Consider the following 17708-nt stretch of genomic DNA (forward strand, 5'->3'; position numbering starts at 1 on the left):
CAAAAACAATAAAAGGAGGGGGCGGCTAGGTGGCACAGTGAATAGAGCACCAGCCCTGGAGTCAGGAGGACCTGAGTTCAAATCCGGCCTCAGACACTTAACACAAAAACTAGCTGTGTGACCTTGGAAAAGTCACTTAACTTCAATTGCCTTCCAAAAAGCAATCCCTCCCAAACCAATAAAAAGTTACCTATTCAAAGTTTTTCATGGTAACATTGTATATAATTGAAAAAAAGGAAGCTATTTAAATATCCAGCAAAAAAAAAATTGCTTTCAAGACATCTTCATTTATATCCTGGGTTGACAGGCAGTGGGGTCTAGACAGGTTAAAATCCAGAAAACAGTGTGAAAATTTAATGGAGTCCATCATACCAAATCATACCACTTGAATTTTGGCCATCCTCTCATCTAAACTTGCACTCTGCCCTTGGGACCCCCTCCCATGATGTGAAGTCCAGTATGAGAGAAAATGAGACATCATGGCCAAGGTGTGTGTCTTAAAGAAAATAGCCCAATGTATGCTCCAAAAGGAATCTCCATTATAATACACTCAACAAGTCATCATTCAGTGTCTGACTGAAGACCTCCAGTGAGGAAGAATCCACCTCCTACTGAGGCAGCCCTTATGGTTCTGGCAAGTGACATAGTGAACCAGAATAGGGTCTTCCATTGTCATATAAATAATAGATCTTTTTTTCTGTGAGAACAGAAAGGAACTATACTTAGACATGAACATATAGTCTGAACATATGTAGGAGTTAGTATTCGAAAAAAGGTTTTGCATATTAAAAGAGATTTGCATGTTAATTTGGAAGAGCTGTTAATTTCTCTTTTGTATGGTACACTTCAAGCATCTTTTTTTTCTTTTCTTTTCTCAGTGATCAAACCCTGAAACTGTTGCTATTCCCAGCCCTCAGGAACATCATTAAGGAGAGACGCAATCCCTGATCACACTCACGAAAAAGACTCTGATGAAGTAGGATGTAATAATCATGGAAAAAAGTTATCAGAATATCATTCTCCTTTTAATCTATAGTAATAATCAGATCACTTTTTTTTAAAGGTAATCAGGGTAAAAAAAAAAACTTGCTCAGGGTCATACAACTAGTAAGTGTCTGAGACTAGATTTGAACTCAGTTCCTCTTGTCTCCAGGGCAGTTGCTCTATCCACTTTCCTCCTAGCCTTTTCTCCTAACCTAGCACTGATCCCAGGACCCCTATAGGTGCTTGATCCTCAGATGAACACAGAGAACATTGAAAGCTAGTCCTTGAGACTGTGAGTTTTGTATTTGGGAGTTTATTCTGAATTTAATGAGAAAAAATTTACCAACCAGAAATATTCTTAATTTCCTATGCAAAATATTTGAGCAGCCAAAATGGTAGACTGATAGTAAAAGATGGTAGACTGATAGACTGATAAGCAAAAGAAAAAGTTTATGGACAGAATAAGATGGGACCAAAGGGAACATGAACTTGGATCCCATCACACTGAAACAGTCACCACAATTCAACCTGTGCTGTTGTCATCCAGTGGGGCCCTGAAGGTTCTATCCTTGGTGTGAAAAGAAAATTCCTATGTAGAGGGTTTGGCTAATCTTTCCTCCAGTTCTAAACTCTTCCCCCTTTTTATTCAAGTGAGGTGCTTGTTTAGAGAAGACAAATTTCCTAGCAGCAGACCAGACCTCTCTTAAAGAACAATGGACTGATGTTAGGATAGATAGAAGTCAAATTAAATGTGTGCTCCATAGCAAGATGACCTGAAACAGGGAAGTAACAATCACAATATTATTTCATTTAGCTTTGAATGGGAAATCAAGAGGGCCTATCTCTCTACTTATTGTAGTGCTAGACAGAGCAGAGATGTTCAAGAGATACTTGAACTGATTGAAATCTGCAATGAAGTAAGGTAATTTTGTATAGCCGATTACATTTAATTTCAAAATTATTATTATTTTTTTTTGCTGCAGGGGATGAGGATAAGGTCTAATCTGGTTATAATATTGATATCAGGAACTCTTAGGTAAGGAAGCTCTTTCTACCAATGTAGGTCAGTGCTTTCTTTGAAATTTATAGTTTTAGAGTTTCCTAGGACTCTGAGAGGTTAAGCAACTTGTCCAGGGTTGAACCTACGTCTTTCTGGCTCTGATATTTTCTATCTTCCATGCCACAGTGCTTCTCAGATTTATGGTCTAACCTACTTAAATGCAAAAAAAAACTATTTATTTTTTTAAAACTGTGGAAGCTAAGGAAGAGTAGATTCCAAATGGGAAAGTCTCATGAAAGGAAATTTTGCGGATCTCTGATCTAGACAAATGTCCCTTCATCTAGCCCCTGCCATGATGGTAAGTCCAACATGGGAGAACATGAAACGTCATGGTCGAGGTGTATGGCTCCAAGAAGACAGTATTGTATTCTTGAGATGGGGGCAAACCCATGATAAACTACAACTGTACAGAGATTCAGAGAAGGGGAATTGAGTTTACAAGTCTGATGATTATACCCCCAGGTCCTTAGCCCAAGTATTGATTTTCAAGAAGGTCTTTGAAGGACTTTTCTTCTTCCAGTAGACATTTTTGTAGAGTTTTTACTAAGCATATGCTTCCAGAGATGACACCCCCCCTTCGTGACCATTATGGCCCTTATCATCATGAAATCATTTTTCATGATCTGGCTACACCAGAAAGCAGAGAACAGTGAAACCTGATACCAGAGTGACTACAAACTCAATGGGCAGACCATTAGAGTACACCCACTTCCCTCTCTGTGTTTAGGTTCTGCCTTTTACCTTGGGCTTAACTACTTTCAGAAGATTTAGAGATTTGCATATTAATTTGGAAAAGCTGATAATTTCTCATTTCATGCTTTACACTTCAAGTGTTTTTTCTTCTTTTTCTCTTTTTTTTTCTTAATGATCAAATCCTGAAATTGTTGCTATTTCCAGCCCTCAGGAACATCAAGAAGGAGCGACCCAGTCCCTGACCACACACACGAAAAACACTCTGATGGGGTAGAAGACTCTGTCAGCTTGCAGAGCTCCATCCCTGGTGAGGGCCCAGGTCTGCCTTTATGCAAAGGGGTCTGCAGAGATGAGACTCTCTCTCTACTGAATTGCATTTGGTATGTACCCATACAGAACAAAACAAAATAAGACTTCCCTCAAGAGTTATCTGGCAGAAATGAAAACAGAAATAAATGTAATCAGGAATAAAGGTTCTTGCTCACACTCTATCCTTAGGACTCCTAGGTTTTTCCATCCACTCTGCTGCTATGCTTTCTAATACAAGCTGTTTCCTCCAATTAGCTTGGAAGCTCCTAGATTGCTTTTAAAATTGCATAAATAGTGCTAAGCCAAGAGTGGGTACGGACTCAATGTTTTTTCATCCATTCATCTATCTGTTCATGACCTAACCCTCCAAAAAATGTGATCTTTGAGGGCAGGGTTCTTCTTTGGATTTTGGACTAAATGGTCCCTAACATCTTTTTTCAACTCTTGGTATTATGATTTTTTTTTATTCCAATCTTATAAAATATTCCAGTGTATGGTGTAGAAAGAACATCAAGCTTGAGATCAGATGAGCTGATTTCAAATTCTACTGCTGCCACTGACTTGTAAGTGCCTTTTCCTTGCTGGGACAATTTCCTTATCTATAAAATGAGGGACACTAGATGATGTCTCAGGATTCTAATTCTAAACCTACAATCCTCGGGTATTCTATCCAGGTAAGGTAGATGACTTAGAACAATAAGACTATTTTAATAAGACTTAATAAAATGTTATCCACTGTCTTACACTGCAGTGACAGAATAGTACATGCATCCTTTTCCTTCACCCTACTTGATTTGCAGAAATTTGCTCAAGGCTGGAAGTTGGGCTTTTAGTTAAATCCAATGGTTCTGCACCTTTCTACCTGTGTGACTTAAGTAAGTCATTTCCTTTTTCTAGACTTCAGTTTCCTGATCTATAAATTGGTATAATAATACTCAATAGCACCTGCTTCAGAGTTGGTAGATTAAATGAGATAAGGCAAATAAAATGCTTTGCAATTGCATATCCCCATACAAAAATAAATTATTATTATGTTACGTATAAAACATGTATGTTTTATATGTATGTTAAATATAATAATTATATATTATATTTGTAATAGATTTATGTTTTTGTATTACATAATAATAATAGCATTATAATCAAAGTAGCACAGACAGGACTCCTTTCTGATTATCCTTCCTTATTGTCCAAATACTGCCTATCTTTTAGGAGCCAGGTCAAGTTCTATGTTCCACATAGGGTCTTTGCTGACTGCCTTAACTTCCAGTATTTTTCTTTTCTCTAGACTCACACAATATATGGTAGTGCTTAATTAGACATTTTGTTTTGTTATTTAACTTTCATTCACATACATATGTCTCACTTTTCCAGCTAGACTATAAGCTCCAGGACATCAGGGAAGATCTGTATCTTACAGATATATCTCCCACAAGCACATAGTGGGCACTCAATACTTGATTTAATAAAACCAGGGTAGAGAAGTTAAGGAAGACAGGTTTCATGGCCCATTACATCCCAAACTCTCTGCTAAAATAGCCAAAATCAACTAATCAGCAATCATCTATTAAGTTCCTGCCTTTGTGGCAGGCACTGGAGATACAAAACCCAAAACAAAACCATCTCTGATAGTGGGGAACTTACACTCTAACTGGAGATATGACATGTACACATATAGGTATATAAAAAGCATATGCAAGGAAATTTGAGGGAAGGGAATTTCATTAGCTAGGGGATTCAGAGAAAGAACTGAGCCTTGAAGGATAATAGAGATTCTAAAAAGATAGTGAGGAGGGAGTGCATTCCAGACATGGGGGATCACCAAGGAATAGATAGTAATGAGTAGCAAAGAAGATGGTATCACTGGATGCCAGAATATGTGAAGGGGAAATTATGTGTAATAAGGCTAGAAAGGTAGGTTGGGGTCATATTGTAAAGGGTTCTACATGACAATTAGAGGGGTTTATATTTGGTCCTAAAAGCAATAGCGAATCGCTGAAGCATATTGATATGTGCCTATCAAAATCCTTACTTTCCTTCAAGGCCACCCAAATTTTCACCTAAATTTTTCTTTATTTTTACTTATTATAAAAAGTCCCATTTTCTTTATTTTTACCTAAATCTCTAAATTTATTTACCTAAATCTCAAAGGCCAACTAGTGCAACCAATACCTTGCCTTTTATCTCCAATAAGTAGTGATTAAAGTTTTCCATGAAGACCTCTATTAAGGGGGAATACATTATCTTCCAATACTACTTTCCCTCTTGGAAAGTTCTGTTTATTAGAAGGTTTTCCTTACAGAAAGCCAAAATCTGACCCTTTTCAACTTGTACTCACCATTCCAAATTCTCCCCTTCAGGGTCAAGTACATTAAATCTAATCCTGCTTTTCTATGACAATTCTTTGGATACTAGAAGACAGTTGTTCTGTTTTTTTCACTCCCCTTGTGTCCATTCTCATGGCTAAGTACAATTAATGCCTTTGATCAACCATCATGTGAAATCTTCCCTTCTCTCTCGGCTACCATTATTTCTCCAGCTTATTTTAGAGGTGAGGAAACTGAGGCAAACAGGCTTAAGTGACTTGCCCAGGGTCACATAGCTAGTAAGGATCTGAGGCCTGATTTGAACTCAGGTCTTCCTGACTCCAAATCCAGCACTGTGTCCAGCAAGCCACCTAGTTTCAGGATCAAGAGAGATAGAAAACATAAGAATTGAGGGGCATTGGAAAAGGCTTCCTGTCAAAGAGGGGTTTTTGATGGAACTTGTAGGAAGCCAAGGAAGATAGGAGACAGAGATCAAGAGGGAGAACACTCCAGGCATGAGGGATAGTCAAAAGCAAATAGCAGTAGTTGAGAGGTGGAATGTCTTGTTCAGAGAATAGTAGGAAGGCCAGAGTCACTGGATCAAAGAATCTATGGCTGGAGTAAGGTGTAAGAAGATTGTAAAGATGCTGGGTGGGTTTCGGGTTAGGGAGGGCTTTAATCACCAAACAGAGGATTTTATATTTGATCCTGGAGGTGACAGAGAGTCACTAGATTGGAAAGAGACCTCCAAGATCCTTTAGTCCAGTTGTGTCCAAGTCTCATCGAAATGGATGCTTGTAGGCAATATGATGATGTAGATGACCACAAATTAATATAATCTGTGTTATATTGCATTTTTACTTATTTAGTTAAAAATTTCCCAGTTATATTTTAATCTCACATGGCTTTGTTTGGGAGTTTTGTCAGTCACATGCTGGTCTGGGAATTGACACCTTTGCAATGCAGTAGACTGATTCTTTCTCCCAGATGCTCCTAAAGGTATCATCTAGAATCAGCAGGAATCCCTTCGGGGACACAGACCTAAGGAGCTCTCCAAGGCAGTAACTTCTCTTGTTAGACAGTTCTGATTCTCAGGATTTTTTTGTTGAACCATGTTGAACTAAAATCTATTTTCCCTGAAATTTTTACCCATTTGTCCTTGTCTTGTTTTCTGGGGCCAAGCAAAATTATTTAAATTGTAGAGTTTCTGGAGTAGACATTAAATCTAAAAATACCCACCATCTCTTACCTTTAAGTTTTCATTGTGATAGACTGAGTTAGGAATGTCTTGGAATCTAATGTCTTTGTAGCTGATCTCTTTGGTCAATTTATGAATGACATACTGTACCTCTTCCACAATCTTGGAGAGCAGAGTTTTTCTCGGATCCACCTGTGTTGGAGAGACAGGCAAAAACTTTGTCTTTGATTGCTTAAGATCAGCTCTCTTATCATTCCAAAATTTCTAATTTGAATCTTCCCACAGGGGAAAAATATTGTTCATCAACTCGACATTAGAGAGGCACTCAGGAGAGAAAATCATTGACTCTGGCTCACCATTATGACCCTATTGTAAATAATAAGAGTAATATTATAATAATTTATATAATATATTACATAATATTATATACTAATATAATAACAGCAATAAACAGTTAACTCATTTGATTCTTACAAAAAACCCTGTGTGGAAAATGCTATTATTATCCCCATTTTCAGGTGAGAAAACTGAGGTATGGATGGAGAAGTTAAGTGATTTATTCAGGAACACTCAGCTAGCATCCAAGGTAAGACTTGAATTTAGGTCTTCCTGACTCCAAGCCCTGTACTCCGTCCATGACATCACCTAGCTGCTTAAATAGCTCCCAAATGCTTCGGTTTCTATATCTATAAAGTGGGCCCAAATATTTTATTTATAGATGAAAGTCTGTGAATTGCTGAAAGCAAAAATAGAGTCAACTTAAAATTATATTCATGAAGATAAAGAAATCTCAGAGATAAAATCCATAGACAGCTATAGTCCAGAAACAAAAATTAAATCTATAAGGCATCCTAAAGCCTAATTTTCCACACTTTTTTTTCTCCTTTCCCACCAACCCTGGGTTCCTGAACCTTGGAGCAAGGCTTGCTTTCAGGTAACAACTTCTTAGGGCAAATCTTTGCATCTATTAAACTTTGGTCATGGAACAATTGTAAGCTGGTATTTCATTGGCCCAGAAGCTCCTTTCTGAAACAAGGGTTACTGTTCCACCTTTGGATGTTGCTGGGAGAAGTCAGCCATAGGAGAACAGGAATACAGTCAGAGATACTCTCACCTTAATACTTTCCAGGCAGACACTTGTGATAGGGATTGAGCATTGAGCTCCAGTGATAAGAAAGGTGAATTTACTCATAACGATGAATAGGAACATTTTCAAGAGATTACCTGCTTGCGAATTAACTCCCTATGGCATATTCATGAATCTTCTCTACCAAGTGTAGTCTAACTGCTGGTATCTAAGGCCTTCCAAAATTTTGCACCAGCCTGTCCTTTCTCCAACTACTTGTATGCAATCTATCCTTCAGTCAACCTCGATAACTTCTATGCCCTGTGTGGTTGTTTTTTCCTGCTCCTAGACTGTAAGCACCTTGAAGTCAGGGACTTGTTTGCTCTGAGTTCAGACACGTATCTCCCCCAGCATTCAGTATAGTTCTATATCCTGGTGATAATACATGAATGAATATTGTGGAGACATCCTTAGATCTAGGATACAAATTACTATGGTTTCCAGACTACCGATCCAATAAATATTTACCAAGCACCTACTATGAGATAAATGCTAGAGATACAGTTAATAAAAAGAAAGAGAGAGAAAACCAATAGAGAATCAAACACCTAGTCAATCACAAACATGAAAGGTATAAGAGAATGGTGGCAGGCAGGTCAAGGGATAGGATGTCTAATACATTTTTTAGTGAATTGAAATAAAAATAGAAAGATAAATGTTAACACAGTCAACCTCCTATAAGCATTGCCAAATTTAAGAAAATTAATCTAGGAGTTTAGGAGTGACATACACATCTAATCCATATTACAAAGGTTCCTGTGCCCCAACAAATGGCCAGAAGGCCAGTCTGGCCAAACCAAAAAATGTGTGAAGGGGCGTAATACATAGTGAGGCTAAATTGGAGACAGATGACAAAGGGCTTTAAATGACAGAGATGGTAGTATTTGATACTAGACATCTAGGAAGCCACTGGATTTTCCTGAGTATTATAGAGATGTGATCAGACTTGTGCTTTAGGAATAACACTTCACCAGTTATGATGAAATGGAAAGAGATTGGAAGCTACTGATACAGTCCAGCTGAGAGGTGATAAAGGGTGGTGCCATGTGAGTTGTGAGAAGGGAATAGCCAGAGAGATATTCTGGAGGAAAAACTGATAAAACTAGGCAGTTTATTAAAATATGTTGATTGGAGAAGAATGAGAGGATTTGAGAATAATTCTGAAAGTAGAAGGATGGTGATATTCTCAACAGAAATAGGGAAGTTTAGAAGAAGAATTGGCTTGAGGGAGAAATATAATTAGTTTTGTTTTAGAAATCTTGGGTTTGAGATATACTCCAGTATCTTTTCAAAGAAAACCCCAAATGGGGTCATGAAGAGTTGGACAAGACTGAAATGACTGAATACAATGGAAATGAGAGAGAGAGAGAGAGAGAGAGAGAGAGAGAGAGAGAGAGAGAGAGAGAGAGAGAGAGAGAGAGAGAGAGAGAGAGAGAGAATATTGAAGCCAGGAGAACTGATGAAGTCATCAAGTCAGAGAATGTGAAAAAGTGCCCAGTTTGGGACCCTGCAGGGAACCCCTTAAGGAATGGTATATGAATGATATTCAAACAGAAGAGACAATGAAGGAGTGGTCAGCCAGGTAGGAGCAGAACCAAGAGTGATGTCACAAAACCCCAGAAATTAGACATTATCCAGGAGTGGATAACAGGGTTAAAGAAGTCAAGAAGGAATAGAATTGAGATAGTGGGAATAGTCTGAGGGCTGGGAGAAACTTGGGAGGGGAAGAATGGGAAATCAGAGCAGTGGCGATTGGGGGTGGGGGGAGGTGGTGAGGACTTGAGCACTGATGGGGGCTAAAGGTCACAGTGAGAACAAAGAATATTATTAGGGGGAATTGAAGTCTAGGGAATGATAGGGGAAGCAGGTTGAGTAAAAATAACAGATTACAAGCATTTAAAAGCATAAAGTAAGAGATAAAATTGAAAAGATAAGGTAGATAGACACCTTCCTGAATTTTGGCTTGTCTTCCAGCATGAATACTAACTGAAACCACCCAGTAAGGACTTTAGGTGTTTCCTTTGGCTATTTCCCATGGGCCAAGTGTCCCAAAGTTCCTGTTCCTCCTCTGGAAAAGATTTTCTTTCTGCCCTATCATGAGGGAGGATGACAGAACACCATCTACTCCAAGACTTAGAAGAAAAAACAGAGACTTGGAGAGGCAAAATGATTTTTCTGAATATCATATAGAAAGAATCATGAAGCAGGACTAGAACTCATGTCTGTTGACTTCCAGGCTTTTTCTACTTAGCAGAATCGCGAAATCTTAAGGGTTAGAAGAGATCTTGGAGGCAGTCTCAATGGGACATTTTTGTTTGATGGACATAGAAGGTATACTCCATTGGGGTGGCAGTGGGGTAGGGGAGAGGCACCACCACAATGGGAATGCATTGGCCCCATAGGGAAAGACTAGAGGTTGATTGTCTAATCCTGTTTAGATTTTAAAGCCCTTTCATTACCCACTCTCTTCTTCCTTTTCTAGTGCTATTGTATCTTAGTTAATGTCTTCCCTAATGTATATGTATGTGTGTGTGTTTGTAAAATTTTATGTCTCCTATTAGACTAGGAGCTCTTTGAGAGCAGAGACTGATTTGGGTTTTATTTTGTTTTTGCTTTCTTTGTATTCCCAGAGTTTAGCACAAATGCCTTGCAGATGGTGGGCATTTACTAAATGCTTAAGCACCTCAAAGAAGTTCTTGCTGATGGAGCTCCCACCAAACATCACCATATCTCCTCCATATATTCTACCACGTTACCAGTACCACCTGATCCTTTATATTTCACTGTCCAGGGATGAATCCCCATCTTACACAAAAGACCAGAGAGCCCAACCTTGGTTTGACTCTACTCAGAAGTCTAGTTCAATTCACACTTAATGAAGAGCCCTTTCTGTAACATCTCCAGTCAATCAATCAACAAACATTTGTTAAGGATTCATGAGGTGGCAGCAACTGTATAGGGTGTTGCTAAGAAACAGTTCTTACCTTCCTACCTTTTACAGGGGAGTGGGGAGGCAGAAAGTAGGCACATATATACAAAGCAAATTCAAAGTTAGCTCAGGGAGGAAGTCAAACAGAAAGGGTAGGGGAAGGGAAGATGAAGAAAGGCCCCTTGCACAAGCTGGAACTTGAGGGGAATTTTGAAGGAAACCAGAGATTCCATAAAGTTTCCATAAAGCAGAAATGGGGGACAGTCAATGCAATGAAGATGAGAGATGGGAATTGTGATGAATGTGAGGAAAAGCAAGAAAGCCAGTATGTATTAACCAGAGTGTGTGGAGGAAAATACTATGTAATAAAGCCAGAAAGGTAGGATAGGGTCAGACATATAGATAGTGGGCATGTATACATATATAGTATATATAATGTGTGTATGGGACATATAAACATATGCGTGTATGTATTATATATGTTGTTGTTCAGTGGTTTTTCAGTTATCTGTCTCTTCATGACCCCTTTTGGGGTTTTCTTGGCAAAGATACTGGAGTGATTTGCCATTTCCTTCCCCAGTACATTTTACAGATGAGGAAACTGAGTCAAACAGGGTTAAGTGACTTGCCCAGGGTCACACAGCTAGTAAGTGTCTAAGGCCAGACTTGAGCTCATGAAGATGAGTCTTCCTGATTCCAAGCCCAGTGCTCTACCCACTGTGCCACCTAGCTGCACCATTATGCATGCATGTATGCATGCATATAGCTATGGGTGGCTGTATGTACACATACACATACATGTACACATGGACAGATGGGCATACATGTATGTGCATGTGCATATGTGCACGTGCGTGTATGTAATTTCCCTTCCAGGAAAGGGAAATATCCTGGCCCTTCCAGGCCTAGATGTAGGCTCTTTTGAACTCTCTGGGACCTCAGTTCCCTTTCAACTCCAGATCTATGATTTTATGTTTGCTATATTTCTTCACCTGTATTTTGCAGTTCTAGTCTTGTATTTTACCTCCCTAGTCCAGTCCTCCTCAGTCTGAGGGTTTTGGATTGGAGGCAGGGATCCTTGATGTGCTCATAGTCTGTGAGTCTATATTCCTGTTTAAGTCAAATTAGGGGTACATTAAAGCAATAGCAATTGAACGTGGGAGGAGACAAGCAGCAGGTAGGCCTGCTGTAAGGAGGGGGTGGGGTGACTTATTCCATAGTTACTCATGGGTGAAGATTTTTTCTGAGGGATCCAGATCATGTTGAAATTTGTCCAAACAAGAAAGAGCTTCCACAAGTAGAAACCTGCTACCAAGCTGGCCCCCACAACCTCAGCCTTGCCTTGCAAAACACAGAAAGACATCATGTGTTCTCTTCCCTCAAACCACATCAGCAGATCTACCCTATAATATGGTATTAAAAAAAACAACCAAAAACCAAAACTGTCTGACCAGGTAAGAGATCTAGAATGAAACCATTGCCAATCCCACTTGGACGACTCTGAGACCCTATCCAAACTAGAAGACCTCTAGGGAGATGATTTCTCTCATTCTGTGTTCACTAAGTTAATTAATAAAGGAAGACTTGCTTCTCTTCAACAAGCTGCATAGATTCTACAGAGATGACCAAAAGACAAAATTTAACTAAAAACTCTTTTTTAGAGAGGCAGTGGGCATTGTAGAAAGAGGTAGGAGAAAGGTCCAAATATTTTGTAGTTTGAGCACAACTCTAGAGGATTATGAAGAAACTAATTGGCATTTCAATACTTTATACATAAATAAATATTCATATAATAAAACTATAACAAAGATGAGCTTTCAGAAATCTTATATGACTATATATATATATATATTTGCTTTTGGAGGGGGGAGGGCAGGGCAGTTGGGGTTAAGTGATTTGCCCAAGGACACATGCCTAGTAAGTGTGTCAAATGTCTGATGCTGGATTTGAACTCAGGTCGTCCTGACTCCAGGGCCAGTGCTCTATTTACTGCACCACCTAACTGCCCCTATATTTTATATTGTAATTATGTAATTACAAGATTTTAAAATATCTTTCATTTAAAAAGATTTGCAATTAAATTTAAAATAGAATTTTAAACTCAAAATCAAATTTAAAATTAAAATTTAATTTAAAAGATTTTTACTTACAAGATTTTAAAAACATTATATTATCAGATTCACTTAAATATATCAGCCAAAGGATCTAGGAAACAGGAGGGCCTATGACTATATAAGGATCTTAATCTGTCCCTAGCTCGAAAAGACCGGAGTTGAAATCCTGCTTCTGATATTTGCTAGCCATGTGATCATAGGCCTTTCACAACTTCTGTGGGGCCTCAGTTTTTCTTATCCATAAAATGAGGATAACATTAAATATTACCTGTAGTACCACTTGCACAGGGTTGTAGTGAGGATCAAATGAAATGTGTGAAATGTTTCAAATTTTAAATCTTAAAGCATTAAGCTCTACTCTGCCTCTTCTCCTTTATCATCATCATCATCATCATCATCATCGTATTCTTGAAGTATCTGTGATTTCATCATTTTCAATGATACAGATTTCAACTACTCTGAGTGTTGCCAAGATTGCAAACTCAGTTAGTCTGTTCTTTAGACAAATATATAAATTATAATCACTGACCCTAACTTAAAACTTTTCCAGGTTGGTAGGAACAGCCAGGCTTTGGGATCCACTGGCATAGAATCCCAAGGCACTTTCACAGCATACAAAAGAATGTAAGATTTTATTTTATTTTTTCTATTTGGAGGGGGGAAGGCAGGGCAATTGGGGTTAAGTGACTTCCCCAAGGTCACGTTGCTAAGTTAAGTATTAAGTGTCTGAGGTTGGATTTGAACTCAGGTCCTCTTGACTCCAGGGCTAGTGCTCTATTCACTGCACCATCTAGCCACCCCAGAATGTAAGATTAAAAAAAAAAACTATCTATGTGGAGAGTCTTCACATATAAACTAATGACAGACCCCGAAGAATCACAAATATAAAATAGCACATTCTTGTAGAGCATTTTTACCAAGACAGCAACAGCAATAATAATGATGGCGATGATGATGGTGATGATGATGATGGTGAGAGCCCACATTTGTATAGTGCTTTAAGGTTTGCATAATCACCATATATAAATGATCTCATTTGACCCTCACAACAGTATGTGCTGTTATCATCCCCATTCAGCAGATGAGGGATGTGGCTCAGAAAGTTAAGGGAATTGCCCAAGGTTACACATCCATTATGTGTCTGAAGTGGGATTCAAACTCAGGCCTTTCTGATTCCAAATCCAGTACCCTATACATTATGCTTTGCTGTCTCTTGGTGACCACAGAACAAGTTAATGCTAAAGAGGGCCTAGAGGTCAGCTAGTTCAATTTCTTCTTTTATTTTTTATCCAGATAAGGAAACTGAGACCCAAAGAGGCCATTATGCTAGATGAGTATTTTGATTGAAATTTATCAGAAAAAGAAATTAATCAGCGATCATGTCAAAATAATAAAGGCAACTTAAAAGAAAGATATTGCCTGAGGCCTTAGATTTTTTGTGGGCTCCACCTCTCTCCAAGAAGACAAGGTTTGTCCGGTGATATTATCCAGATCTCCACCTTTATCTACCCTCTTCTTCCTCTCCTCTTTATCGCTAAAGATAAATATTCAATTAATATGTGATGAATATTATTTCCCTTGCTGGCATTGTCCTAAGTCCTGCAGAGAGCTAAAAATAAAATGATAGAGGTAACTTTTGTTCTCTAGGAATATTATAATCTAAAGCAGGAGACAAGATAGTTGCCTAGATAGGGGCAGATAAAGATTAGAAGGCAGATTCCTTGAAGATATGTCTCTATTATTTTTACCTGCCCTCTTCTCCAACTCTTAATCTCTACTTCTAGAGACAAATGTTCAATTAATACTTACTGGGCATCATTTCCTTTGCTTGCATTGTCCTAAATCCTGCAGAGAGCTAAAAATAAGATAGAAGACATAAATCTTGCCAGAAATATTATAATCTAAAGGAGGAGACAAGATAGTTTGATAGCTAGGGGCAGATAAAGATTAGATTGTAAATTCCTAGAAGAAAGAAATCACGTCTTTTTAAATAAGCATCCCCTCCCCCCCCAACCTGATAAAGAGCTATAAAACCAAATGTTAAATAATGCTTTCGAGGTGGAGACAGAGCCATGAATAGACGTGGAGATGGGAGCATTCATAGAAGATTATGGGAAATCTGCACAGGTCAGGGGTAGAAGTATTTAGAGTAGCTGATGGAGATCTTTCTAACCTTGGAAGTCTTCATTGAACAACTGAACCTTAAGCATGGTACTGAAGGAGTGTAGGACTACGGTTTAGTGAAATATAATAGCGTGATGTTCTAAGTAGGAGGCATGAGACAAGAGACAAAATAAGAGGAAGGATAGAGACTCAATAATTATTTACCACATTCATACACATATCTGTATGAATGAATGAATAAAATAAATGAATTTTAGCAGGGATATTTGTTGAGTTGAAGTAGGACTTCTGGTTACAAAAGCAAAGTTCCTTTCAAGAGACTGGGAAGGTCAACTGACTCCATATAATGGAGAGCCTTCAATGGAGTTTGAATTTTAGTCTGGATAACACAGACCTTTGAAATGATGAATGCCTTTAAATTCATTACAGATCCACCCTACTTAGCTATGAGAGAAAGAATAGTGACACAATTTTGCTTCCTTAGAACTTTAAAAATAATTCTAGTTTGAATATTGAAGAAAACTCAGATTATGAATTCCCCTCTAGAAGGTAGGTTTAAAAGGACTGTTTACTTGATGGATTTAGTTTTCTTAGCAGGAGGTAAAGGTACAAAGTTTTAAGAACATCTACAAAGTACTTACAGTGAACTCTGTGCCGCTAAAGACAAATATTCAATGAATATTTACTGAGAATTACTACCCTTAATAGCAGTGTCTTAAGTCCCAAAGAGAGCTAAAAAAGGTACAGTTCTCAGTATGCCTACAGTGAGTAGCCACTCACCTCATTTTTCTTCTTACTCTGCCTAAGAAATCTCACATGGCAAAATACAAAAATAAAACTTACTAATTAATGAGAATGACTTTATTCCTGGAAAGTTTAATGAAAGTCCTGAAACCACTCAAAGTGCTTACCGTTTTTATCAGACCTTTTACCCTTTTCTCTGGGACTGGTTTTGTTATCTGTTGAATGAGGGGTTTGTATCACCTTAGTAGAACTCTAACTAGGTGATGAGTTAGCTCTTTGCCTGAGGGTACTGAATTTACCGGCAGGCAATGACATAATTTTCTTGGCCAACTAGAAACAAAAGAGATAGTTAAAGACAAAAACTACCAGATGCCCAGTCCAGTGTGCACACATTCTTCCTTTATAAAGGTGGGCAGTTCCGTTCTGTCAGTTCCCTTACTCTGAGGAGATAGTTTCCTCTGGTCTTGTCTTCTTCCCATCACAACCCCCCCCCCCCCCTCCCCACCCCCCCCACACACACCTGAGGGAAAATTAGCTAGGTTCGTTTCTGGTACTGGCCAGGAGCGCCACAATTCTTAGTCACTAAGGTCTGAGATCTCTTTCAATAAGCTCTGGGCACTTAGTAAACATGACTGAATGAAGCTGTCCTTGCACAGGACACACTGTAGTAGGCATTCTGTAAAACACACAAAGAACAAAAGAAAATGTCTCAGCCTCCAAGGGAACTCACCAGTCCAGTCAGGGAGAAAAAATTGACTTGAGAAATGCCAGAACAATTACAAAGCAGCTTTTCAGTGAATCCAAGGGGATATGGCAAAATAGGAAAACATGAAAGAGGGGGAACCCTGAAGAAGGAACACCAAAAAGAGATAAAGAGACCCTAGAAAGGAAGAATTAATGAACTGTCTCTAGGCTATTTCCATTCGCAATGCATACACACATACATACACATATACATGTGTGTATATCTTGTTTGTACTATTTGTTTTTGCACGTTATCTTCCCTGAATGTGAGTTTCACAAAGGCAAGGACCATGATTTTTTTTTTCCTTTTTTTTGTATCCTCAGGACTTAGCACAGTGCCTGACACATTTTAAACGCTTATTGATTATCTTTAAGCCTAGAGGGGCTCCATAAGAATTTTCTCCTCAGATTCCACAGTATCTTCACAGAGATGCTGGGTAAATGGTGAAAGAACAACAGAGGATAAGGGAGACAGAAACATCCACTCACCTTGTTCATAATATAACACTTCATGGCTTCTTCTGTTAATGATTCCATAGTTTCTCTTTTTATGTGTTTCAGATGATGCCTTAGGTTCTTGGGCTTATTCTAACTGCACAGAAAAATGCTGGTGTGCCCTTTGTCTTGAGGCTGTCCACTATCCACATGTTGCCCCTCCCAGTTTCTCTGAGAGTTAAACAAAAGGGCTGTCCCAGCAACACTGGGATCTTTCCTCCTTAGCTCTTGGCTCAAATTGTCTTTCGCAAGTCAGAAGAACATATCTATCATTTTTTAAAAGAAAAAATTACTTTGGGGGTGGTGAGGAAAGACAGAAATGGAATTTCTCATTCACCTAAGTCTAGGACAATGTCTAGATTATCCCTAAAGAGTTTCTAATCTTCTAAAACATATTTCTCACTCAAATATGCAATTTTTTTTTTTTTAGAAAGAGAAATGCCTTCTAGCCAGCCATCCTTCCAAAATCTCTCCCGAGTTAATCTCTTCCCAACCTCCTTCTTTGTATTTAGTTTTACAGAGACTAGGAGCAACCTTTGCCTTTCTGGGTTTATTATCTTCTCTGTTCCCTCTCATGTTGACAGTAAATACCCCTGCCTGAAAATCTAGAGCACATACAGTTTGGTTTACTTTCTTTACAATAAACAGATAAGAAACCAAGAGATAATCAGTCTCAGGCTGCCAACAAGCTTCACAAAGGTAATATGTGCTGTTCTTTGCATTCAGAACAAGATTCCCATGTGTGTCCTTGTGTGTTCTCTCTCTCCCTTCTTCCCTCCCTCCCTCCTTTCTCTCTTATATTCTCTTTTCTTTCTCTCCTCTTTCTTACATTCTTTCTCTTCTTTCTCTGTTACATTCTCTCCCCTTTTTCTCTCTATTTCC

At 38.5% G+C, this 17708-nt stretch overlaps 1 protein-coding gene across 4 annotated transcripts in view; it reads right to left on the reverse strand.

Annotated features, from left to right (window-relative positions):
* Positions 1-17708, reverse strand: part of MAB21L3 (mab-21 like 3) — a 36837-nt gene that overhangs the window by 18768 nt on the left and 361 nt on the right. For 2 of the 4 annotated variants that reach the window (XM_069090263.1, XM_069090262.1), the window contains exons 2-3: positions 16821-17092; positions 6602-6742 (exon numbers count right to left, since the gene is read on the reverse strand). In XM_069090263.1, the coding sequence (XP_068946364.1) occupies positions 6602-6742; positions 16821-16868 (189 nt within the window). In that variant the 5' untranslated portion in view covers positions 16869-17092. Of the gene's footprint in view, positions 1-6601; positions 6743-16107; positions 16264-16820; positions 17093-17708 lie in introns of all 4 variants that reach the window. The other 2 variants (XM_069090264.1, XM_069090265.1) reach the window with 2 other exon arrangements.

Source organism: Petaurus breviceps, unplaced genomic scaffold (assembly GCF_028583685.1).
Source record: "Petaurus breviceps papuanus isolate PSGF00001 unplaced genomic scaffold, PetGlider_PUasm1.0 186, whole genome shotgun sequence".
In the NCBI taxonomy this organism is placed as follows: Eukaryota; Metazoa; Chordata; class Mammalia; order Diprotodontia; family Petauridae; genus Petaurus; species Petaurus breviceps.